We start from the raw sequence: 25137 nt of genomic DNA on the forward strand, positions 1-25137 counted from the left end.
GCTGGCAGGGTTGGTCCCTTCTAAGGGCTTGAAAACGTGTCTTCACACAAAAGTTTGTGCTAAGAAGGTTCATACTACTATTATTTACAGTAGCCAAAAAGTGGAAACAACCCAATGTCTATCAACTGATGACTTGATAAGCAAAACATGGTCCATCCATCGAATGAAACATATAAGCCATAAATAAGAATGAAGTGCTAATACCTGCTGCAACATGGATGAACCCTGAAAACATGTTAAGTGAAAGAAGGAAAACACAAAAGGCCAGATGTTATAGGATTCCATTTATATGGAAGAAATGTCCAGAATAGACAAACTCATAGAGACAGAAACTAGATTACTGGTTGCCGGCGGCCGGGGGAAGGGAGAATAGGGAGTGACTTCTAATGGGTACATGATTTCTTTTTAGGCTGATGAAAATGTTCTGGAATTAGATAGTGATGATGGTTGTATAACCTTGTGACTCTCTACGCTTTAGAGGATGAGTTTTATGGTTTATGCATTATCCTTCAACTTTAAAAATGTAATGAGTCCACCTAAATATCTATCAATAGAAAATGTTAAATAAACTATGGTCGATTGTACTATGGAGATATTGTGCAGAGGTTTCAAACAATGAGGTAGCTCTTTATGTGCCGATACTGAAATATGCCCTAGACTTACTACTAAATGATATAAGCAAGTTTCAGGACACAGAACAGCATGTATAATGTGACCTGACTTGTATTAAAAACACAGACAACACGCAGACATAAAATGAATATAGACAGATGAACCTAATTGACAAGAGTGAACCTCTTTGGGTAGAATTAGGTAGGAATTAAGGGGCACTCTTATCTATTTGTATTGTGCACATTTTTTTAAAGAATAAGAATGCATTCTTTTATTACTTGCTTGATTGAAAATAAATTTAAAAAAAAGGGGGAAATAAATGTAGTGAACTAAAAATGGCTTAAAAATGGCCTTTGGCATTGAATATTTTAAATGTTTGTCTGCTGTTTGTGTTTGAACCGTGTCACAGAGTAACAGCTTATGTTTGTGCATTGCTTTATAGTAAACAAGGCTTTGGCATGTAAAAAAACCAAAAAAACCAAAGCCAAAACCCTTAGCAAGAAATTCCAGGCTCTGTCATAGGTTGTTTCTTTTTCACTCTAAAGTGACTTTTGTGTGTGTGTATATTTCTTTTTTTTATTTTTAGATTTCAGAATATTATGGGGGTACAAACATTTTGGTTACATATATTGCCTTTGCACAGTCCAAGCCAGAGCTACAAGCATGCCCATCCCCCAGAAAGTGCGGAAAGTAACATGGAGATACCTCAAAGAACTAAAGTGACGCTAAAAAAAAAAAGTGACGCTTAACGTTTCCTTCCAAGATTTCCTTCCAAGAGCATTCTCAGACTGGTGCCCCTTTCTTTAAAACACTGTTGTCTGTTTTAGTAATTTGGGTGGATTCATACTTTTGTAGGGAAAAAGGTAGTTTATGACTAGTTGATTATATTTAAAACAAAATGCTGTCATATGAGAAAGGACAACATTTTGCTTAACAAGAAGTTCAAGGAAGAGACACTGGGATGTTTTTGAGACAGAGCGATGTTGATTTCAAGATTTATTAAGACATTAGAAAAGTAATTTCACTGATGAATATTTCCCTTTAAATATGAAAGTGCTTATCCTTACAAATCCTTAAGGCTCATTCTGTTACAGTACAGTAAGGTGTTTTCCCCATTCCAGAAACTGTGCTGCATGAGTTTCATGTGAATTATAGAAACAGCAAAATCTCCAAACAGTAAAACAGGCAATGATCCCATCATCTTTGTACCTGTGAATTTTAGGCTCAGACAAAATACAAGATCCCCCTAGACAAATTCTTAATATTAGATATGTGCTCCACTCCTTCCTAATATCTTGCCAAAATAATTCACTATCAAATTATTCATGATTTGAATGTGGAGTTTAATTTGCAATCTGATAAATACAGTTGTGTGGGAGCAATTTTTATTCTTACAGGAGGAGGAGGAAGAGAAGGGACATTTAACATTTACACTGCCTTATACAGATATGAACAATCACCAAAGTGAAGACTTTAGGCTCTAGGTATGCAGACATCTTAGAAGTAGCCTGGGAGATGAGGCCCTGCCCAGAAACAAGAGGGGCCTACTTAGTGGGGATCCATTAGAATTCCCTTGGAAAAAGTATTCATTAATTTTGAGAAGAAAGGCTGGGGGATGTGGTCCTTACTAAAGCCACTGGTCTTCAGTAACTGCTTGGGTTGAGATTTTTATCACATACTCAAAGACACAGATAAGATGTTGATGCTTAATAGAACCATTACAACTACCTGGATTAAAATAGTGACTATCAACACAGATTCTGCACTTTTTCTATGTAACCATATCCAAATACACTAATAAGAAGCCCCAAATGAATATCACATAACAAAAATGAATTTGAGCTATTTTAATAGGGAATAACTAGACAAAATATGAAAATGGTATTGGACCTAATACAGCATTTTCATCAATGCTACCACACGTACATTTTTCACAACATAAATTACTGTACAGAATTGTCCTATTTAAAATCTCCAATTCTTGAAACCATCCTAGGATTGATTCCTGTAATAGGAGAAGACGAAGGCCCTAGAATTTGTTTTTGTGACTGCTAAAGATGGAAAAGTCTCGAGGGAGGTAAGCAGGGCTCCCATGTTGCTGACAGCTTTCCCAAAACTGAGATGCAGAATTTGAAATGGTGTTTGATGTGAAACACTAGGCCTTTGATATCAGAATATTGAATTAGAGTTGCCTCCTCCATGAATAAACCTCCAAGATGACACAGCATATGAAAAATGGTTGAATTTTAAATCCTCTCACTGACTGAGGCAAACTTCATGGTAGCAACTTTAAATTTTTACAGAACTGTGAAAGCAGGTCCCTATTACACTGTAACAGAAGTATTTATTCCTTAACATCCTGCCTGAGAAAAGAGGAAGACCAAGCATCCAGCTGGTACATCTCCTCCTGCTAATGAACTTCGTGTTGCCAGTCGAGCATTGTTTACCTAAATACCTGAACTCACATTGGGCAAGGTCTTGTGCTCCTGTGAACCAGCATTATTACTGATTTGGGCTTCAATCAGGCAGGATCTTTCAGGATCTCTGGTCCTTGTTCCTTTTTCCTGCAGAAAGATTAGGAAAGGGCTTTCCAGTGAGTGTGGAAAGACTGAGCATCTCACGACTATTTTGGTTAAGCTCAGAGCATTGATTTAGGGACACAAGGAAGACACACTACCTGTGCGTCTAAATAATAGAAATGTAAGAGCTAAAAATTTCAATCCACCATTTAGGGCTTCGACCTAGTGGTATGAAACATCCACATCATTGGTTGGATTTCCAGTCTTTGTCTGGATATTTTGGGTTAGAATGTTCAGTGTCTAGTTGGGTATCACAAAAATCAATGAGTTCATATGTTGATTTTCCTCTCTCCTGGTACACTGACTGAGGTTTCGCCTACAATTAAATGATTATGTTGAGGCAGCCACCTAACCCACTAGAGGAAAAAAATCATCCATTTTCTCAAGAGAGGTTTCCTCTTTCCTGAAGCTCATGCATGACATACCCAAGTCCCTTATGACAGATCCCCTCTCTCAGGGACAAACCTCCCAGAGCAGCTGTCCTTTAATCCCTACCCCTTTCCAAAAAAAAAAAAAAAAAAAATTACCATCAAAGGCACCACATTCACATGAAGAAAACTCAGCCTCTCGGCATCCAAAGGAAAACCAGGAGAGCACAGGGAAGGAGACTGTGCCACGGGCCTCTGGCTCTATAGTGATGTTTGAGGCACGGTGTTCAGTAGGCAAGTCATTTTCTCATGGAAGATGGCAGACATTGGAAGCTTGACCCAATGTTGCTTCTTCCTCTTTCCATCTGGATAGACCCTGATTTCTTATGGCTTGACAAGGAAGGTGGGATTGTACCACCACCAACAGGGTACTTGGCATCCTCCATTGGTCTCTTAGAGCTTCTGCCCACAGCCAGGAAGGGCTCAGAGCGGTGGCCACACAGGTGGAGGAGCTCCCTCACCATCATCTTCCCTGGCTGTCCCTGTCACCCTCCCGTGTCATGGTGGGGGGGAGGGTGCTGTGGCTACCCTGCTGTCACCCTCTCAGTCCTCTAGATCCTAGTCAGATCTAGACCCTAGAAGAAAGTACTATCTCCCACATTGTACACCTGTGCATCCTGGTGCCTATAGACATAGTGCATTCCCTTTGCCTCTGTTCTCACAGTAATGCTTAAACTCCAGTGAGTGACAACTGTGCATCTCAAAATGCTGGCCCAAGTCTGTTGATCCTCATACTTGTTTAGTAAAGTAGTTGATGTGTAGAGTAACACTTAACATAGAGGACACTGAGGTGTGGAGAGAAGCTTTGTTCAAGGATCAGGTGCGGCAGGGCAAAGGAAGAGAGTGTTCAGGTACCCCAGTTGTGGTTCTGACTGCTTATCCCCAACACCAGTGAGCTCTTGTTTCAAAGCTTTGTTTCCTTAAAGCCCCCACTGTCTCTAGTAACTGTTCTACTAAACAGTCAAGATACTAAATCTGACTTACAGAACTTAGAAGGAAAAACCCCTAAAGGAACAAAAAATTCAACCCAGCTCACAGAGGATATTTTGGATTGGATAGAAGCCTTGGGAACTTCAGCAGATTAATAATGTTTGAAAATTACTCAAAAGAAAGTGTCAATGTTGCTATGTTACTACTTAAATAGGCTTCAGTGATAGCTGGTGATACTCTGAAAATGTCTACAACCAAAGATCAGCGTGATATATGCTTAGAATTATTGACATCTTAACTACATGGCTGTATTTTAGGCTTTGTAATTACACATGCTATATGATGAAGGTAATATCGGGGACTCAAAGAATGTTATTTAAAAAGTCAAATACCTTTGGCTACTGTGGATGGAATGCTGTTCAATCAAGTAGTACACACTCCTCGATGTTAAGTATTTTCTTTTTGCTCATATGGGCATCTAGAAATAAAGGGATCAAAAATACTGGGGATCAAAAATCAGTTTTATGAAAAACTGAAGCCTTGAAGAACAAGGAAACTAGAGTATCATAATTATTTTTATAACCCAACAGCACTGTTTGAAAATCCTAAACATTGGTGCTGTTTTACATCGTGTCTGGATACACTATTTCCTGATGTGCTTTTCCTATTTTAAAAATGGGTAAAAAACAAGTACTTGATTCAGCTTCTCAAGCCTCATCAATACTTCTTGATGCTTAAAGACAAATGCTGATCTTTGTGTTGACTTGCAATTAGTGCCTTGAATTCATCCCTCAGATCAATGTCTTTAAAATTGGCTGCAAGAGGTGGATTTTCAAAGTAATGCACAGAGATTTAATCCCCTGGTTCCCATTACTGTAAGAGCTGTGAATCTAAATCCCCTCGCAGCTGACCCAAAATTTACCCCCTGCTGCCTCAGAGTGCCAATTAAATAATAAAAACCAAAACCGTGGTCAGATGCAATTAGTTTGAGAACAGAGTTTATAATTTTCCTCATGCCAAGCAAACAAGTTAACCCCTTTGGTGACATACACAGAATTATTTGGACAAAGAGAACACAAGTCTTAAGTCTGAACATTTCTTGTGCTATTTTCCAGGAGGTTGTAATATTGAAAAACTGTGCTCTTCTGAGAATGGGAAAACAGAATAAACTCTGGCTCCAAATTGTTGGAAATGCAGTTTATGTGATCAGGTTTTTTTCCTCCCCCTCTTTCATTAAAAAAGAAAAATGTCTTTCAAGACTTCAGTCAATCCAGGTTTCTTCTTAGGGTGTTAACTTCTTAAAAATATGATTCTAGTAGGAACAGACTTCAGCTGCGTAGCAGGCAAAGCTGCAAAAGAGAAAGTTCTTGAAACACTGCTGGGTGTGTCTTAACCCAAACCAGCTCTGAAAGAGTGTCAAGCTCTGTGGTTCCTGAAGCAAGCAAGGCCATGTCCCCTGGCCTGGCCGTCTTTGGGATGAAGCGTTCTCCATGGTGACCAGAGCCAAGGTTCTTCTGCACGCCTCTGCTTGGGTGACGACGCAGCTGAACTGCCCATCAGGAAACACACCCTTTCTGCATTTTTCTCTCTACATACATGTGAATTGTCTAAAATGGCATAGTGGGAAAAAGACAATTTGAATTGTAAAAATACGGGATAATTGTTTTGTTTTTGTTGCTGTTCCCACTTATTTAGTTCAGTTTGGGGAGGAGGAGAAAGAAAAGGGAGGGAGATAAGGCTAAAAATGAGGTTAACAAAAAACATAGGAGGATATGTTACGTCAAGCAACTGGGTATAATATTTCTTTCTTCTTTAGTTTAAAATTCCCTTATTTTACACAACCAAATATTGCAAATATGATTGCAGCATATTGATTTGAGTTGGAAAGGCCTGGCACACAAGTCAGAGAATTAACTTGTGACCTTCAAGAACATTGAGCAAAACAGTATCCCAGGGCCACTGGCTGAACAGAAATCCATGTACCCCTCAAGGTGAACTTCTCAAGCTTCCCATTCAGCCTTCTTCGGGACACTGGAGAGAGAGAGAGAGAGAGAGAGAGAGAGAGAGAGAGAGAGAGAAAGAGAGAGAGAGAGTGTGTGTGTGTGTGTGTGTGTGTGTGTGTGTGTGTATCAGGAAATGGGTGAGACAAGTAGTAAACTCTTGTTGTAGTGAAGATAAACATACTTTTTTCCCCATGAAAAATATCAGACTTAAATGATAATCTGTGGGAGCTACACTGAAAACATTCATGAAATAAAAAGGTTGCTTTTAAAAAGACTATGAACTGGGAACCAGAATACTGACTTGAACATATTTTGATTCTAAAGTTTCCTTGTAAAAATATTCACAGAAATTGGTGGACATTTTTTAGGTACAACTCAATTTCTCTCATTTACAACATAAGTCATTTAATGTAACATTTGCGACCTTAGAAAGGCAGACATATTTAATCCAAGTCCGTTTATAAATTCCAATTTCACATGGATTAAAAACTGCAGATAAATTAAGTCACAATAATATCCTGTACATGCATTAAGGCTGGTGACTGCTAAAGTCTCTTGGGTATCTACAAACAGGAAATCACACGCAGATTACTGGGTCTGAAGAATGTCTACATCATTAAAAAAATCTTGCTTTTTTTTTTTTTTTTTTTTGGTGATACAGATTTCAACAGTAACTCTGGAAAACTGTGAAAAATGTTATTTAAAAATATATATGTATATGCTACTGCACAGTTTCAAAGATGTGATTCATAAATAATGTTGGCTGCACTGATTAATTTTATAACAATTACTGCACTTCCAAGGTGATGCGAACACGCAGTGATTTATACTCAATATTAGGCACTAGTAATATCCTTCAGGCGTACTACAGTTTTATGTTAGTTGTATTGTACATATATATTTTTAAATGTATGCATTTATACAAACTGTGTATATTATGTATGGGGTGTTGGAAATGTACACATCACTGTTATATAATACACACATTGTTGTACATACTAGGATAAGTTTTAGTGCAGAAAGTCTTGTTGCATTGCATTCCATGTGTTCAATCTATTACACAATTTGTCAACTCTTCAGATTATTTTTCCAGTACATTCCTTTTTAGATAGTGGGTCCAAGTTTCCATTTGCAATTTGAAAGTTTCCAGAAATGTCTGTTTCCACCAAACCCTTCTCTCCAGGCACAATTCTGCACATGCGTCTGATTTGTGTAGAGCAGTAACAAAGGCCAAATTTTGATCAGGAATATATCTGGGCTACTCTCTCTCAAAGATAATTTAACATTGTGATAAAGGATGGCACCGATTCAGGTCATGAAAGGATAAGGTCGGCTGAACTTGAGTTGAACTTCTGAGGAAAGAATGTCTTCAAATAGAAAGAAGTGGTAATAAAAATATTATGTTTAAATTCTAGAGTCTCTGGAAAGATATACATCAAACTGTAAGCGGTGGTTGTCTCAGGGGGATGGGATAACCGGGACTTACACTTTCTACTTTCTACATTTCTGTATTTTTTGAATTTTTACAATGAGCAGGTATTACTTTTATAATCAGAGAACACAAGAAAGATATTTCGACTTGGAATGAAACTAAATAAAAGGAACAGTTATGAATGACTTCCATAGACAAGAATCAGAAGATAGTTCTTTACCAAAATCATCTGCACCAAACCTGACAGCGATTGCTGCCCTGATGTGCTTCACAGATGAAATGAGAGATAGTGGTAGGAAATGCATGCTCCGACCATCCCCCAGAATGACCAGTTTCAAGAAATTTTGTTGGGAATCATGGGTCATCAGAGTGCTGATGAAACGCTGCTGGTATAACCAGCCAGAAGCCACCTGGTAGATGGGGCTTCCCAGGGAAGAACATCACATGGATGCCACAATAAAGCCTCCAACCTTAAAGATGGGCAAGACCAGAAAAGCTCCCTGGGGGTGCAGAACAGGCCCCGAGGATCATCTCTTTACGTGAGTGTTTGAATATTTCATCAGAACTCATTAAGAGTAAGTAGAACAAAGTCTCAGTCCTGCCAAAAAAAAAAAAAAAAGATTCACAATTTCTTAAGTTAGGTTCAAATTTCCAACATAGGATGGGATCATGAATGCTGCCAACAATTAGTGAAAGAGACATAAGAAGCACCTCAGTTGGATAAACATAAAATGGAAATTCTGGTACTATTTCCAAATGCTTGAAGGCCAAAGCCAAATGCAAATTTCACAAGCCCTTCACTTGCTCATTTTCAATTAACTTCAAACCACCAAAGTTGTTTAGTCATTTGTACAGTTTTGAATCAGTGCTTAGAGCTGGAGAATTACAGCAATCTTATTTCCCACCTACAGATTGGGCTGACAAAAATGTTAACACTGCAACCCAACCTATACGAATATCAGTGAAAGCATCTGTCAGCATCTATTGTAAATATTCTGTGCCACCATCACCTTGAAAAAATGGATTGTTCCACATATTGTATCACCTATGTTTTTCGGACCATCCTGGTGCAATTTTGTCAAGTAAGAGGCCTCAAGGACATTATTTTTGTTTTTAAAGTGTGGCAAGATATACCCCTTTTTTCAGGAGTTGTTGTCCTTTTACCAACATTTCATATCCAAATATATTTAACAAAAAGACTAAATCTAGGGCATGATACAACACTATAAAAGAAATAAACTTCAGAAAAAAACTGTAAACGAGATGTCAAAACAACTAAAATGTAAACTTAATTAAAAAAAGAAAAGAAAAGAAAAGTCACGAGCAAGATGTAAACATACCAGATGCACAAGACATAAGCAAGGTGCTCTGGCTGTTGCGACCCCACACAGAATGGTAACCGCTGCAGGAGTAACTTCCCCTGCATTGTAAGCAGCTTGCTAATCAAAGCCGGAAAAGTATCCCCCAAATCAAAATGCATCAAAGGCTTGCAGTGGCACATTCTGCATGAAGGGTGAGAGAATCAGACAGCATTATATAATAATAGCAACTAGCTCTTAGCCTGCTAAGCAACACATACAGACTTCTAGTGAAGGGACATTCTAGGTAATGTCCTCATTTGGCCAAGAAAACTTGTAAGCAAGCTATTATGGAAAGAAAAGACTTGAAACATTATTGTCTGGCAAATGCCACGTGGCTCTACAGCCACCAAGTCACAGTGGCAGGAAGAAGAAATGCATGTGCCTGGTAGGCTTGTTGTCACAGGTGCAGAAATTTCAAATCCTAACTGAGCTCCAAAACACAGTCATCACTGCTTTAATGTTTGTTAACTTTTCAAAGACACTGAACTTTTACCAAATCTCAATGCCACTTTCATACTATTTGTGGGTAGAGCAGGGAACTCCTGGGGGAGTTGATCCATTTACCTGAAATGTGTTTCATTGATAATCAAGTCAGATGAGGGGAGGATATCAGAGGAAGGGCAGGGTGTTTGGTAACATGCAATCTAGTAAACTTCTGGCACAAAAATAACTGACTTATTTTTGTTATTTAGTTACCCATTAATATATACCAATCAAAAAATAATTGGGGCATATTAATTAATACTGAAAGTAATCAATAGTGTAAGAGCTGGGTTCCTCTTAACTGGCAGTCAAGCTTTTGGTGTGCTGTATTGCACCTGGTTAACTAACCCACGAGATTTTGGTTGAATTTTCTAAGAAGTTTAGCATTAGAACAGAAAGTGTGTGTCTGTGGTTGTGTATGTGTATGTGTATGTGTGCGTGTGTACCTGTGTACTTCCTCTAATCAGGAACCTCCAGTCACTTGGTCTAGCCTGGAGTTATGGAAACTAGACAAAGAGAATGTGTTCTGAAGAGCTGTGTATCTTACACACATACACAGGCAGCTTCTTACACACTCACACATACAAACACACATGCCCTGGGAAAAGACCGCTGTTCGATGCTGAGGAAATGTTCACCGCAGTTTGATAAATGCTGTGGCTGGGAACTTCAGTAGCACAGTGTCCAGAAACATTGAGCCGTCTGTGGAGACGAGAGCACAGACCGGCTCCAGGGTGAGGTCCCTACGACAGGTGGGCGCTGTTCCGCAGCCAGTGCAGGCCCTGCTGGGAGTACTGGACCAGGTGCTCCATGCTGCTGTGCAGGGTGACAGGCCCCATGAGCAGATCCAGGTCGTTGAAGAATTCTAGGGGACAGAGAGGGTTGTTAAGAATGCTACACATGCTAGGTGCGCTACCCTGCGCAACCTGAGTGACTTAAGAAAAAGTTCCATTCATGGTCTCTACATAAATCAAGGATTCTCTCTTCCAAAATATGACTTTAGCATTCCCTTGAACAAAATAAAATCCAAGGGTGGGGAACTTGTCCTGTATCCAAATAAATAAATACACTATGTTCATTTCTAATTCAAATGAATAACATTTGCTTAGCCAAATAGCAAAGAAAATCCACATCCCCAGACTGCACTCTCCTAGTGCAGAAGGCATCCCACTCTGAATGTCAAGTTGGCTCCGTCGTCCCTTATCCTGCACTCAATTCCGGCATGTGCTGAGTCCCTGGAGTGAATCCAAGGGGTAGGGTTCAGGCTCTGGTGACAAATCAAAGATGGGTCCTGAGACATCTCTACTGAAGTCACCTTTAGCTTTTGGACCTTCTCTGGGTTTGCCCTTTCATCAAACGTTTATTATGTACCAAGACAGTCTGCTAGGTGTAGGGTGTAGAGGTTGGGGAGGATACCAAGATGAATCACGAGTGGGCTCTGAAAAAGATCACAGTTTAGTGGCTGATAGAGACAAATAAATTCATATGACTACCCTCCTATCATAGCTCATCGTTGAATAACGATGTTTGGGAGAAGTTTCTTGAAGGTGCTCACATACATACTTAATGAAGCCCTGCTGGGGATGGGAAGTGGGGGCCAGGGAAGACTCCAGGTTGCAGGTGCGTAGGAGGTTGGCCACAGCAGGCATCCAGGAGCAGAAAAGAGGAGGAGCAGTTGGTCAGGGTGGGGGATCAATGCTGGGTTTGTACTGGACACTTGGCACTGAGCCCTCAGGCAGGAGACATCCCACAGGCAGCTGGCAGTGCCATCTGGAGCTTCGCCTGCTCAGGGTCTCCAAACTGGACATGTATATTTCTATGCTTTGACCTTTCTGTTCTGTCTACCTGTGACACTTACTCCACCCTATTTCAGCCACTGACCTGCTAAGTGATTTTACAAAACCCCATTCCCTACCAGCTCTTCTAGTGGAGCTCCTCCTGGTGGCCTCTGACCTCCACGGCATTCCCATTGGACTGTCAGGGTGCATCGCCTCTGGGCTGCCTGTTACGTGCTATCTGGTTTTATTAACAATCTCATGCACTCAGGATTCATCTGTGCTATACACTCCTCACCTCATCCTGGACATCCTATCTTTTGAGGCTTATGCTATCACCGGAACATAATTTTCATTTAATGGCCTGAAAGTGAGCTCAGATTTGCACTCTTACCTGTTGCTGGAGGGACAGTGGTAGATTAGTATAATCTTTCAGGAGAAAAGTTAACATTATCTATAAAGATATATAACAATTCATATTTTAAAAGAATCTATATTTGTTGACCCCAAAATTCTACTTCTGTAACTCCCTCCTAAAAAAAATAATCAGAAATATGAACGAAGATTTACATAGGGATATTTATTACAACATTATTTGTCACCATGGGAAAAAACTGGAAGTAACCTAATTGCCTGGCAATAGGGGAATGGTTTGAGAAATCATGATACTTTATGATTGTATAATCACTGTATGATAGGATTAATTATAGAGCCACTATAAAGGGTATTTGTGAACTAGTTAGTGACATGAGAAAATGCCTGATATAATATCAAATGAAAAAAGGATATATAACTGTATATGGTCTACACTATGATTTTATTTTGGAAAAACAGTGCATATTAGCAGAAGAAAAGAGTAGAAGAAACTTCGGTAGAATGTTAATAGCAGTTACTTCTTGGTGACAAGATTACTAATGATTTAAAAACTCTTTTCTCTATAGTTGTCTGTGCTTTGCAAATGTAGTCACAGGAAGCATGCATTACTTTTATAATCAGTGAAAGCAAACATTATTTAAAAAAATATAGCTTACTGCTACATGTAAAACACTCTTCTCAGCTGTAAGCAGCTGGCACTTAAAGGGCTAGTAACGTTCTCATTCATTCGGTCAAGGTTTCAGAGCTCCAGGTGCTTCCTGGGCACTGGGCTGGGTCTCAGGAGAACACGGTTAATATGACATAATCCCTGCCTCGGAGGAGCTCACTGTCTGAAGGGCCAACACGTGTGTGTGTCTCCAGCTGCATCTGCCTGTATGTCGCACGGGCTTCCCGGGGAGGGTCAGGGTGGGCAGAGGCGCTGGGGGCCCAGAGGGAGGGGAGAGGTCGGAAGGTGCCCGCAGCAGGCGACAGCTCCTATGTCCCCTCAGAGACACCGTGAAAACTGCCCGAGGGAGGCGCACACACCTCGGTTTTCCTTGGCCAGGTTGTCGGCCATCTCCCAGTAGTCGTAGCTGTGGAGGATGCTGTTGGTGATGCTCACATGGTTGGCCGCCATCTGGTGGATGCGCTGCGGGATGCTGACGATGGTCGGCGGGGACAGGGAGCTGGTGCTGGAGAGGCTGCCCTGAGACCCCACGGAGCTGGTGGGAGAGGGGTTGGGAGACATGGGGGATGGGGTTCCAGTGCTCCTGGAAGGGGAGAGGCAGAGAAACCAGAGTGGCGAGGTCGGGAGCAGGCGCGGGGCAGCCCCTGGGCGGCAGCATGCATTGCCTGGCTATGGCTCTTACTTGGGCAAAGGAACTTACTTTCCACTGGCCCCCCACGGAGACGGGGCTTGGGCGGCTTTAGACGAATTCTGCAGGAAATAAAAACATCGACAGTGAGTGCCATCTGCTTAAGGTTACACGGCAGGCAATAGTGTGTTCTCGGGTGACTGCAGAAAGAAGGAAGGGCAGACGCTGCAGACGGAATGCGACTTCAGAGAAACTGGATCTGAGAGGTTCCAATGACAAGGCTATTTGCTCCCTCTTTGGAAGCTTGTCTGGGACAGCTGCACGGCCTGGGGGCGTCTCACGGTGGGCTACAATGAAGTGTTTGCCCCACAGCCTGGGTTTTTATGTATAAATTTTAGGTACCACATTAAATCATAATCCCAAGGGTTTGTTAAATCCCGAACGAGCCTAATTTTTCCATCATAAACTAGTCTAATTTTTCTGAAAAGGAAAAAAGCATAGAAACTTCCTTATCCCCCCACAACCCTCCAGAACACTTTATATTTAAAAGTAGGGCATATTTGCAGAAACTGTTGACATATCTTTATTTAATGCCTGAAAATATATAAAACATTAAATTCTATAATTTTAACTTAAGTTTAAAAGCATTTCTTGTAAAGGAAGTTGCTCGTAGAAATTCCTAAAAGAATAGATTAAAATATATTTCCCAAACAGACAGGATATTCAAAAATTCTGGTTTATCTGAATATTCTGATTTAGGATGTTATGTTGCAGGAGCCAGGTATTTGCCTCAAGCATTTAAAAGAGGTTTTGTCTTCAGCAAGGAAAGTTGCTAAATACACAGTTAGGGTTTCCTCTCTGAGAGCCCAATAATGCTTTCTTGGACAGAAGTCTAAGGACTGTTAAGGAAAGAAACAGTCTTTGTGATGCTGATGGAAATTTTCCCTTACAGAGACAAGAAAACAGCCTCAGCCTGGCTCCCCAGAGACAACGTGTTTCTTTTGGTTAGAAAGAACTTTATGAAGTGGTGACTGATTTTTCTAGTTTTAGTGCAGGTGTTATTAAAATGGCAAGAAATGGCCTGTCAGAACTCAGGGGCACTACAGCAACGGCAAGGTGTAAATATAAGGATAGAATTGCAAATCATACTACTTTTACTTGTCTCAGGAATGGAATTATTTTCATAGAGAGAAGTAGAAAAACAAAACCTTCCTTAATAGGGGAGCTGATCTTCCCTTTCCTGACAGATGTTATTGACACCTTTCTCAAGCTGGCGCTACTGGATTGAGCACTTGGTTTCCACTTCGTCATGGGATTCTATTAATAAGAATGTGATCTATAGAATGGATGTTCTGAATATAAGAACACTAACAGGAGAGAGGGAGAGAGGTTTTGAGGTCGCAGAAACAGTTCAGTTAAAGGTGCTGAAGGGAGAAAGAAGTCTTCTGGTGTCTTCCCCTACCACTATGCACCATGACAAAAAACACTGGTAGGAACAAAGTCCATTTTTCAAAGACACCTCTGTACTGATTAGAAAAACTATCCTTGGTACCCAAAGGTTTCATTGTCTCTGAACTTTAAGTTGCATGCATGCATTCATTTATTATTTTTTCAGAGATAGGGTCTCACTCTGTCACTGAGGGTGGAGTGCAGTGGCACAATCATAGCTCACTGCAGCCCCAAACTCCTGGACTCAAGTGATCCTTCTGGCTCAGCTTCCCGAGTTGCTGGGACCACAGGCACATGCTACTGCGCTGGGCTAATTTTAAAATTTTTTGTACAGATGGCATCTGACCATGTTGCCCAGGTTGGTCTCGATTTCCTAAATTGCTGGGATTACACATGTGAGCCATCACACCCTGCTTTAAGTAGCATTTAAATAGCCTTTGAAACTTTGTACCTAAAAGGCTCAGTTAGCAGGAATAAATTCTGGACATCTATTGTAAAGCATGGTGGCTACAATTAATAATAATGATTAGTATATTGAGAATCTTTAAGAGCTGATTCTAAATGTCCCCATCACAAAAATGATAAGTACATGAGGTGATGGATATGCTCATCAGATTGATTTAATCATTTCACAATGCATACATATACCAAAACATCACACTGTATGCCATAAATATATACAATTTGTCATTGGTCAATTAAAATTAAAAAAAATCATCTTTGATTAAGGATAAATGCCATGAACTCTTGGAGGGGAAACTGATTTTCAGGTTGTATTCTCTACCCATTCTGTGCATATCCATGGGTTGCATATGTATATCTTTCTGTATCCCTTAAAAGTTCTGTTATAACTCCCTGTGGCTTATGGAATTCATCTTCCTTCTTTTTTTCCCTCCCATATACGTAAGCACATATATTTATGTACACACACATAAATAAGCATAAATAATCAAATACATTGTGGCTATCATTATTTTAAAGAAACTGTTATCTGTTAGATAAATTAAGAAGAACAATAAAGGTTTTAGCTTCCTTCTTTATTCAAGCATTTTTCTTGACTGTAACCAACTCTCTTTGTTATTAGCTCTTAGATTCTAAATTTCTGAAAACTGCTGATCTTGACTTTAGGCACCCAAAGGAAAGGGAAGGCTCAGTGCCAGTTGTTGTCATTAGGACACATGGTGGGCCTAGAGAGTTATCTCCTCGCCTCAGTCCCTGGGTACTCTGCATGCACAATTAGGAAGGAGGCAGTATGCGGGACACAGCCCACGGGACCCCCAACATGGCCTAGTCACTACAGATAATTTCCAAGAAGTGAAGGTTTGGGATTAAGGGATCTCAAAATGGCTGTGTATCTGACAAAGGGTTGGTGGAGGTAGAGACGGTATAATTTCTATTTTCTACAGATAAATAGAGAGAGAAGAGGCCCAGAAATATCAGATGAATTATTAACTTAAGGTTGACTTCACAATAGTATATCAGAGAAGGTTTTAAAAAAAATTTATTCTCCCAGTGAAAACAGTTTCACACCCTGAAATAAGTAAAGGGTACATGGTTTGCAATTTTATCCATCTAGTGCCTCTGAGTTCTAACAAGCCATTTCTCACCATTTTAAATAATACCTTGATTAAAAATTAAATTAGCTACTAGAGACTGCCTAAGAGGAAATAGCCCTAAGTAGTTACTTCTAAGGGGAAGAAGCTCTACCTGAACATGAAGAATTTATATGAGCTAGAAAGATGAATTTCCTAGGACACTGGAACGAGTAACCGGACCTTCTTTCTCTTGAGGCTGTAAAAATCTGTCGACATGAAGGCAGGGAAATAAATTAAATGGGCTTTCAAGGCCCAGTTTCTGAGCCCTGAACGCCACAAGTGTGTCATAAATGGAGTTAGTCTGCAGACCAGAGGCGACCTGTGTCAGCTCCAAAGCAATGGGTTCTACCAGGATCCTCACAAATGCCCTTGACAGGGAGACAATGGAATACAAGGAACAATGGGCCTCATTCATCAGATAGTACCTTGAAATAGTCGATAAGTGCTTTTGAATACTTCACAGCGTGGTCCCTTTTGAGTCGAAACATCCGCCAGTACAGGAGAGCCAGGCATCGGTAACTGCAGCAGAAAAAAGAGAAATGGGCCCCAAAGAGCAAGAACGTGTCCTTCACAAACAAGACTTAAAAAAAAAAAAATCTTGTCCAAGGCACTCAATATTTATACCATGTGACATACATGTCTGTGAATATCTAACCTTTTTTTCTAAAAACATATAATTTAAAATTCCAAGAAGCTACTCCTCAAATATATTTACCACTAGATCATTTTATAATACTGCTTTATCAGTTCTTTTTTGGGTGACAGGGGCTGGGCACTTCCTTCTTCCACCACGAGAGGGCAGTCTTTCCCCACGAGCAGAGGGAAGAAGCTCTAGCACACAGCTTTCACCGCTTCCTGGGTGAGCTGCCTTTGCCGAAGGGATCCCCTTACACCTGTTTTTATCAAACTTTTCGTTCACATAAACTAACAAAAGTGAACATACTTTATAAACAATAAAAACACAATGTGGATAGCAGTTATAATTTTATTATTTCAATAATATTTTATACTTATTTACATATTAGCTTTCTATCTTACACAGTATTATTATTAATTGTCACTAATTTATTATCCCAACATGGAACTTAAAATTTGAAAAGAGTACAAAAAGTGTTTCTTGAGACTTATCCTCTCTTCCTTGGTGCTATTCTCTCATAATTATTCACTAACGCAGATCTGGAATTGATGTCTAGAATACCAACACACCAAGCACAACTTACTAGACTATGAGCGTATCAAACTCCAGATGATGTGATGATGTGAAACCACCTGAGACTCTCTTTTGTGCATGTAGCTGTTATGTTTTTTAAGACTATTAGATTTTCTAACTTGCAGATCAGGTTCTAGAGTAGAATATGGACCTTTAGAGAACAAGAAGTTTTAAATCCTTTTACATAAGGGACCAACAGAGAGGTATCCTGGGATTTTGGAAGTGCAGTGAGGTGTCCTGGGAAGATGCCATGGGGAAAATTATCATTACTATAATCATATAATCATTATTATTGTAATCATTATAAATACAGAAAACAACTTATATATTGGTTAACATTTTGAAAGAAAAGATATTGTCAAAGTGTAATGAGCTGCTCCTCAGTTTAATGTGTTGAGAACTTTGATGTGTCATCTTGCTTCAGTTGTACTACTCCCACATGTAAAGCAATACATGAATTATTTTGGTTGCATCGAATATGTTAAACACAAGACAAATTCTATTTGGTATAATTCACATTCAAATTATTGAAACACAGGGCTACCTGATGTTAAAACACACACACATGCAGAAAAATTATCCTTGCATAACCAATCTGTTGATTTTCAATCACTGCAAATTCAGATCATGCATGGTACAGTGACAAGAAGGGGTGCGGAACCTGCAGCCTCAGAGCCACATGTGGCCTTCTGGATCCTTGAGTGCAGCCTTTTGATTGAATCCAAACTTCACAGAACAAATCCTTTTAAGAAAGGGATTAAAAAACAAATCTTTTTAATAAAGGGATTTGTTCTATGAAGTTTGGATTCGGTTGAAGGGCTGCACTTGGGGATCTGGGGGGCCACATGTGGCCTGGAGGAGGCAGGTTCCCCACCCTCTGGACTCTCCCTGATCATTAGAACTGCTCTGGCCTTTGTAAGTTAGAAGGCGCTAGGAAAACGTGATGTATTTCAGCACCTGGTTTGCCAGTGATGACGTACAAGGCTGGGGATACCATACTAAGTTGAGATGATGCACTCACCATAACGCAGCCAGTTGTTTATCCTCTGGTGTAGCATTGGGGCCTGAGTGGGTTTTCAGTCTCATAGCATACCTAAAAAAAAAAAAAAAGAGAGAGAGAGAAAAAACAAAGAAATTTTAAAAAATGCGTTCTGATTAACAACAGAGCCTTTTCTTTGATGGTTGTTCTCTCTGCCCAATCCTCAGTTTTCCCAGTGCTTGCTGATAATTCTTCCTTAAAAGCCAGCTGATGCTGCTCCATTTCCCCCAAGCATTACATTACTGTGATGACTAGACCAAAATGACTTTTATGACTGCCTTGCTACTTTCTGCTCTTTAACAATACAAGTTCAAATGTTACAGATTGTCAGCAGTGATACCTGCTCAAGAACTATTCACGTCTATGGTAACATGTCCATTTTTCCCAAATTTTGATTTATGGCTGAGTGGCTGACAGAAGGAGGCAAAGTTCCATCCTCTGGGCTCACTCCGGAAGAATTTTCACCCCTGGTGCTCAGATGAATGCTTAGACTTATCCCTTTTTCTTTGTTATGTAACTCTTACTTTGACAGCAGTGTATGTATCCTGGGTACATTTTAAATCTATATTTGCTCCCACAGACGTGTCAGGAGAAACTAGAGGCTTTTATGGACTGCACTTAATTCCATTTATTTCTGTGAACTAGGGGAACTGTGACCATGGCTTTCTCCCAGTAGCATATGAAGTTACATATGCAGACTCTTGGAGAGCACTGAGGCAGTATGTATGATGGTCAGAGAGTCCTAGGTTCAAATCCCAATTCAGCCACTTACTAGTTGTGAGAGCTTAGACAAATGTATTAACATCTTTAAGCCTCCATTTCCTCATTTAAAAAATAATGCCGATCACATAGCATTGTTGTAAGAATTAACCAAGATAGTATTTGCAAAGCTCTTGGCATAGCCGGCTGGTTCGTTGTAAATTGCTCAAGAAATGACACCATTAATCATTATACTATCTCTACAACGTGCAGATTGATAGGGTTTTTGAGTGTATCTCTTTGCACAGCTTTCACGGTGGTTGCTCTGGGTATTACAATACACATTCAGGACTTGGCACAACTTATTGGTATCAACATTTTCCCACTTGGAGTGAAGTGTGGAAGACTTACTTCAATTTAAGTGCCTTGTCTTTCCCACTTTTAGACAGCATCGTCTCAAGGATCAGACAGTGGTGTAATTTTTGTTCCAATCATCAACTATGACTTATAAAACTCATGAGAATAGTTTATTGTATGTATCTCTATTTCTGTTCCTTCTTCTTTCCTGATGCTCCAAAATTCCTTCTTTTGTCATTTCCTTTCTGTTTGAGGAACTTCCTTTAGCCAATCTTTAAGGGTGGTCTGTTAGAGACAAATACTTTTCGTTTTCCTTAGTCTGAGAATATTTTTATTTCTCATCATTCCTGAAGAGTCGTTTCACTGAGTCTAGAATTCACGGCTTGACAATTCTCTCTCTCCCACCTGGAAAGTGCCAGGCCACTCCACCTGGCCTCCCTGGTTTCAGATGAGAAGCCTGCTGCCCTTTGGGCCGATGTTCCCTGCACGTCAAGTGTCATTTCTCTCAGGCTTCTGTCAGGGCTTTTTCCCTTGTCTTTTGTGTTCAGAAATGTAATTATAATTTGTCTTGGCGTGCATTTCTTTGAGTTTACCCTATTTTGGTTTTTCTCACCTTGAACCTATAGGTTTATGTCTTCTACTGAATTTGGCAAATTTCAGACATTACTTCTTCAGATCCTCTCTCAGTCCCACTCTCTTTTCTCCTCCTTCTGGGACTCCAGTGATACAAATATTGGATCTTTCATTGTACTTGAGGCTCTGCTTATATAGTTTTTTTCAGTTTATTTCCCCTCTGTTGCTCAGATTGGGTAAATGATATTTTCTGTCCTCAAATTCACTGATTCTCTTCTCTGTCATTTCTACTGTACTACTGAGTCCGCTTTTTTTTGTTCTATTATCATATTTTTCAGTTCCATAATTCCTATTTGGCTTTTTTTTAAATGTAATTTCTATTTCCTTGACAAGATTTTCTGTTTTTTTGTTTGTTGCAAGATAACTGTAATTCTATACTGAAGTGTTTTTATGATGGCTGCTTTAAAATCCTTGTCAGGTAATTCCAACGTCTGAATTGTTTTGGTATTGGTATCAGCTGATCATCTTTTTTTGCTCCAGTTGTGATTTTCTTGGTTCTTGGCATGATAATTGAGTTCCTGGCATATCCTGGACACTTCAGCTGTTATGTTAAGAGACTGTGGGTTCCTATTTAAGTCCTTTCTTTTAGCAGGCAGTCACCCTCTCTGGGTTTAGCAAACAAGGCCTAGACTGGGGCTGTGGTTCCAAGTATAATTTAATTTCCAGAGCCTTTGTGACACCATTTTGGCCCGCTTAGTTGATCTGGCGGCACTGGGGCTCCAACTGGTCCCTGAAGGTGCTGTCTGGGGCAAGGTGGAGGGTGAGAGGAGAGGCTCTCCAGGCTGGGCCACTGTGGTGGCAGTGCTCCACTGACCTTGGCCCTGTGAGGTCCCCTGATGGAGAAGGGAATTCTCCTGCCTGTGAGGACACAAAGTGCATCCTGGGCTAGACCCTGTGGTGGCAAGATCCCCCTCGCCAGTGCTCCTGGCCTCCCAGCGTCTCTCAGTGGGATAGAGGGATACCAGGCTGGGCAGGCAATGTGCAGATTTATGTGGCAAATTAATTACTGATGTTTTCTAATTTAGGTTAAAAAACCCCACCTCCTTTTGTTTTCTGCGTAGTTTAAGGGATTCTCTTCATTCTGAACTATCTAGAAGATGGACTGTGTTCTCTACCATGCAAAGTTACTTGCATCAGTGGGCACAGTGGGTGTGACAACCCAGTATCCCTAGATGCATCTGACTGGCATCAAGCTTTTTTTGTTGTTTGGACTTGTTTGCTTCAATTTAAAAATGTGAGTGACTTTAAGCAGGCCGTGATATTCCAGTTCCCTGAAGGGCCTGTGCTTGCTTATTCATTCATTCCTCACATATTTATTGAGCACATACTATATGCCAGGAACTATTCTAGGGACTAGGGATACATCAATGAACAAATCACATAAAACCCAAAAAACTCCCTGTGTGCAAGGCGCTCACATTCCAGGATATCATATGTCACTGCTTTGCTCCTGCCTAGTTGCACCCACTTTCTTTCCTGCCTGGTGTGGGCATCTGAGTCTGTTCTGAGGAAGGAATGTGAGAGGATCTAGGATCTCTTAGACTAACTTTAATAGTTTTTTACTCTGTTGTTTTCTTTTCTTCACTGCTGAAAGTACCATATCATACAAGAAGAGAGTGTAAAGGAATCACCAATATATTGGCTTAGTAGAAATATTTTAATAAGAAAAATGACTAGGTACTGTTGACTTTCAAAACATTCTTGAAAGATGCTATTTGGAGGTGATGTGTCCTCTGATGTCAGGGTGGCAGTTTCAAAGGCCGGAAACTATTTACTGAAGGAGAGTGGTGTAAAACACCAAGGGGCATCTCTGAGCCAGTGTAGACCAAAAAGACTATATTCTAAGATGATTAGAAATCTTCCACGTGGAATGTTGGATTGTGGTAAAAAAAAAAAAAATCTAAGTTTAGAGCTGCATAGAGTCTCAGAATCACAAAAGCCATTTACAATTAGTTTTAGGAAGAATTATTTCACATAATGGGTATTAGACATTATTCCAAGCAGTTAAACCGGCTAAAAACATACGATGAAGGTTTTCAGTAGGGTTAATGGGTGACATTTCCTTAATTGTTCATTAAAGAGATGTTAATGAATGTGCCTTTCCAGGTCTCCATCGTGGAACACGAGGGTCTCCCGTCGTACACCTAGAGGTGGCCCTGACAGAGGCCCTACAGGTCTGCTCACGACACACGTCTCAGCTCAGGCTGGGGGATGGTGCCTGTGTCCAGCTGTAGCCAGAGCCGCGGGAGCACCCCCCGGACAGCGCACTACAGGGTGGCTTCTCCTTCCATAAGGTCCCCCTGAATCTCAATCTTCTTTCCTTTCATCATTTATTCCTGAATCACTTACTGACAGAGTTAAAGGTTTAGATTATACTTATCTTATGAGGTGAAATGAGGTCCAAATCTGCCTCTTCCTAACTGGAGGAAGCAGGCACGTCTCAGACTCAGCCTCCTCCCTCAGCAGGCCAGGGTTACAGGCACTGCCCGGCTTCACTCACACACACAGCAGAGGAGGCAGAGGGTGCCAAAGTGCCTGTGGAATCTTAAGCTCTTATTTTTGGAGGATGACAGTGCAGGCTGACATTCTTTTCTCTGTATTCATGGTACTTACACACGCTCCTCACCTCCCCTCACCTCCCAGCAAGAAGACACAGTGCTCACCTGATGAGTTCTACTGTTTCTGAATACATCATATAAGGAGATTTGGATTCCATGGGGCCTTGTTCCATTGCATTTCCACACTCAATGAATGACAAAGCTGCTTCTGCGTAGTTCAAAGCCTTTCCAAACTTTTCCACCTGATCAACAGAATTAGTAAGTGACATCCTTAACCATAGTTTTTTAAGTGGCATTGTCACATAGTTTATACATTATTTGAGAAACCCAACTTTTGACTTCCAAAATCCCGTGAATGAAGCTGGGAGAACAAAGAAATCAGATACTTCCTTCTCTAGTTATGTTCGCAAATTGCTACTGGTTTGGAGTGAGTAAGTGCTTACATACAGAATTATACCAAACCCATGTGACAACTGGCAATCCACATTACTCAGAACTTCATGGCAGCTCTAATTTCCTAATTTCTGTTTCCCTCTTTCTAACCCCTAATGGTTTGGCAACTTGATTCCTTGTCCTTCCATGCTATGGTAAACATCCATCAAAGTTGATAGGTCTGGTTCCATAGAAGAGTTTTCATACTTTTTGGTATATCCCCAACTTGGATGGTTCCAGGCCATGGTTATCATTTTTTATACTATCTGTGACATTTACATCTCCATTCCTTCCTTTTCTCCATTGTTTTTCACTAATAGTTATTACCTCACTTAAGAGTGAGAGTGAGGAGAGGAGAGGAGATAAAACCCAAGGTGCTATTTCAGCCTTGCCAAAATGGAACACAAAGTTGAAAATTAATAAAAATGATTTTTTGGACTTATCTGCATTTGTCTAGATTTCTGTTAATCTTTCTCCACATCAGAAAGGATAACCATGAATCAGCTTTATATTTTTAAATTCTCAGAAATCTAAACTTACACATCAAGTTCCTGGTTCCATACAATTCTACTCTCTCTAGATAACTACATATTCCAACTTTGGATGGCAAAGTCTCCCCAATTTTCAAGTGACTCATTCCTCAATCAAAACACAGAATGACACACATATTCTAAATACTATTCTAAGCCTTGCCACTGAAAAAACAAAAACAAAACTTCATTAGTAATGATACCTTAGCAAACAGAATTGTAGAACAAAATTCATTAGCAAATCAAATTTTTAAGCTCCTTATAACTTAACAGGCTATAAAGCAGTATTTCTTGGCAACACTTTGAAACGAAGGAAGTCATTTCATTCAGTTAAGTATTTCCTAAAGCATCCAATTCTGTGGTATGTGCACTTGACAAACAAAAGCTCCTTCCAGGAACATCTAATACATTAGGAGAGAGAAAAATGTGGACCTACGAGATAGTTCAAAGTGCAAGGCAGTCTGTGATTAACCAACACAACATAAAGCAAGGAGCCCAGTGCAAATGAGACGGTGGGAAGGGAGCCAAGTGATGGGGCCACAGAGAGGCGGAAAAGGCTACAGGGAGGGGACCTGAAAATGATATTGGGAAGGAATCATAGGTTTTACTCGATTTGGGGAGGATGCTGAGGGTGTGAATGTGAAGCTACGCAGGTACAGAAGCTGAGGTGTGCTTAGAGGCTAGTGCGGGTCCAGCCTGGCTAGAGCAGAGGATCTCTCTCTTGGGAAATGGTCAATAAGAAAGGTAAGGTTGGGCAAGATGACAATGAATGAATAAGGCTGTAGACCTTAGGTGATGGATTCAGGCAGAAAATCTCATTCTGCTTAAAAATTTGATGCTCTTCTCCAATAGTGGCCATGCCTCAGCTTCTTCAGATGACCAGAATTCCCCATCATATGTGGGTATTGTGTGGACAAGAACTGTACCTTCCACTGCTCTTCTCTGTTTTCTGATACTCAGGGGTTATTCCCTTTGCCCCAGTGTTCCCAGGCAGTGGTCTTCATACAAATAAATGTCTAATGAGCACCACTGGTAGCCCTGGAAGAGGGCTACTGTTATGGTTTCAACATCTTCAATATTCTGAAAGTCATTTGAAATGCCTTATCCATTTCCAACACCCGACTCATCTCAGTTATGAACACTGGAGGGGAAGAGAACCAGAATTACCAGGTAGGAAGGAGTCCCTTTACATGAGACCTTAAGATCAAACAACCATATGATCTCCTGTAGAAAAAACCCAGAAGTTTTCTATCACTTGCCTGAGAACTTCAAGCTTTCCACAATGGGAGATTATCCAAGTAAGAAAAGTTATTCTTTGAAAACATCAAATCATGGTGACTTTAGAGTCTTATGTGCAGATAA

General features: G+C 40.3%; 1 protein-coding gene across 4 annotated transcripts in view; it reads right to left on the minus strand.

Annotated features, from left to right (window-relative positions):
* Positions 1–5530: 5530 nt before the first annotated feature.
* AFF3 (AF4/FMR2 family member 3) overlaps positions 5531–25137 on the minus strand; it is a 552172-nt gene continuing 532565 nt past the window's right edge. For 3 of the 4 annotated variants that reach the window (XM_045550236.1, XM_045550238.1, XM_045550235.1), the window contains 6 exons: positions 22919–23055; positions 18549–18620; positions 16743–16836; positions 13346–13395; positions 13005–13228; positions 5531–10693 (listed from right to left, as the gene is read on the minus strand). In XM_045550236.1, coding sequence (XP_045406192.1) covers positions 10572–10693; positions 13005–13228; positions 13346–13395; positions 16743–16836; positions 18549–18620; positions 22919–23055 — 699 coding nt within the window. In that variant the 3' untranslated portion in view covers positions 5531–10571. The remainder of the gene's footprint in view (positions 10694–13004; positions 13229–13345; positions 13396–16742; positions 16837–18548; positions 18621–22918; positions 23056–25137) is intronic. The other variant, XM_045550237.1, reaches the window with a different exon arrangement.

Source organism: Lemur catta, chromosome 4 (assembly GCF_020740605.2).
Source record: "Lemur catta isolate mLemCat1 chromosome 4, mLemCat1.pri, whole genome shotgun sequence".
Classification (NCBI taxonomy): Eukaryota; Metazoa; Chordata; class Mammalia; order Primates; family Lemuridae; genus Lemur; species Lemur catta.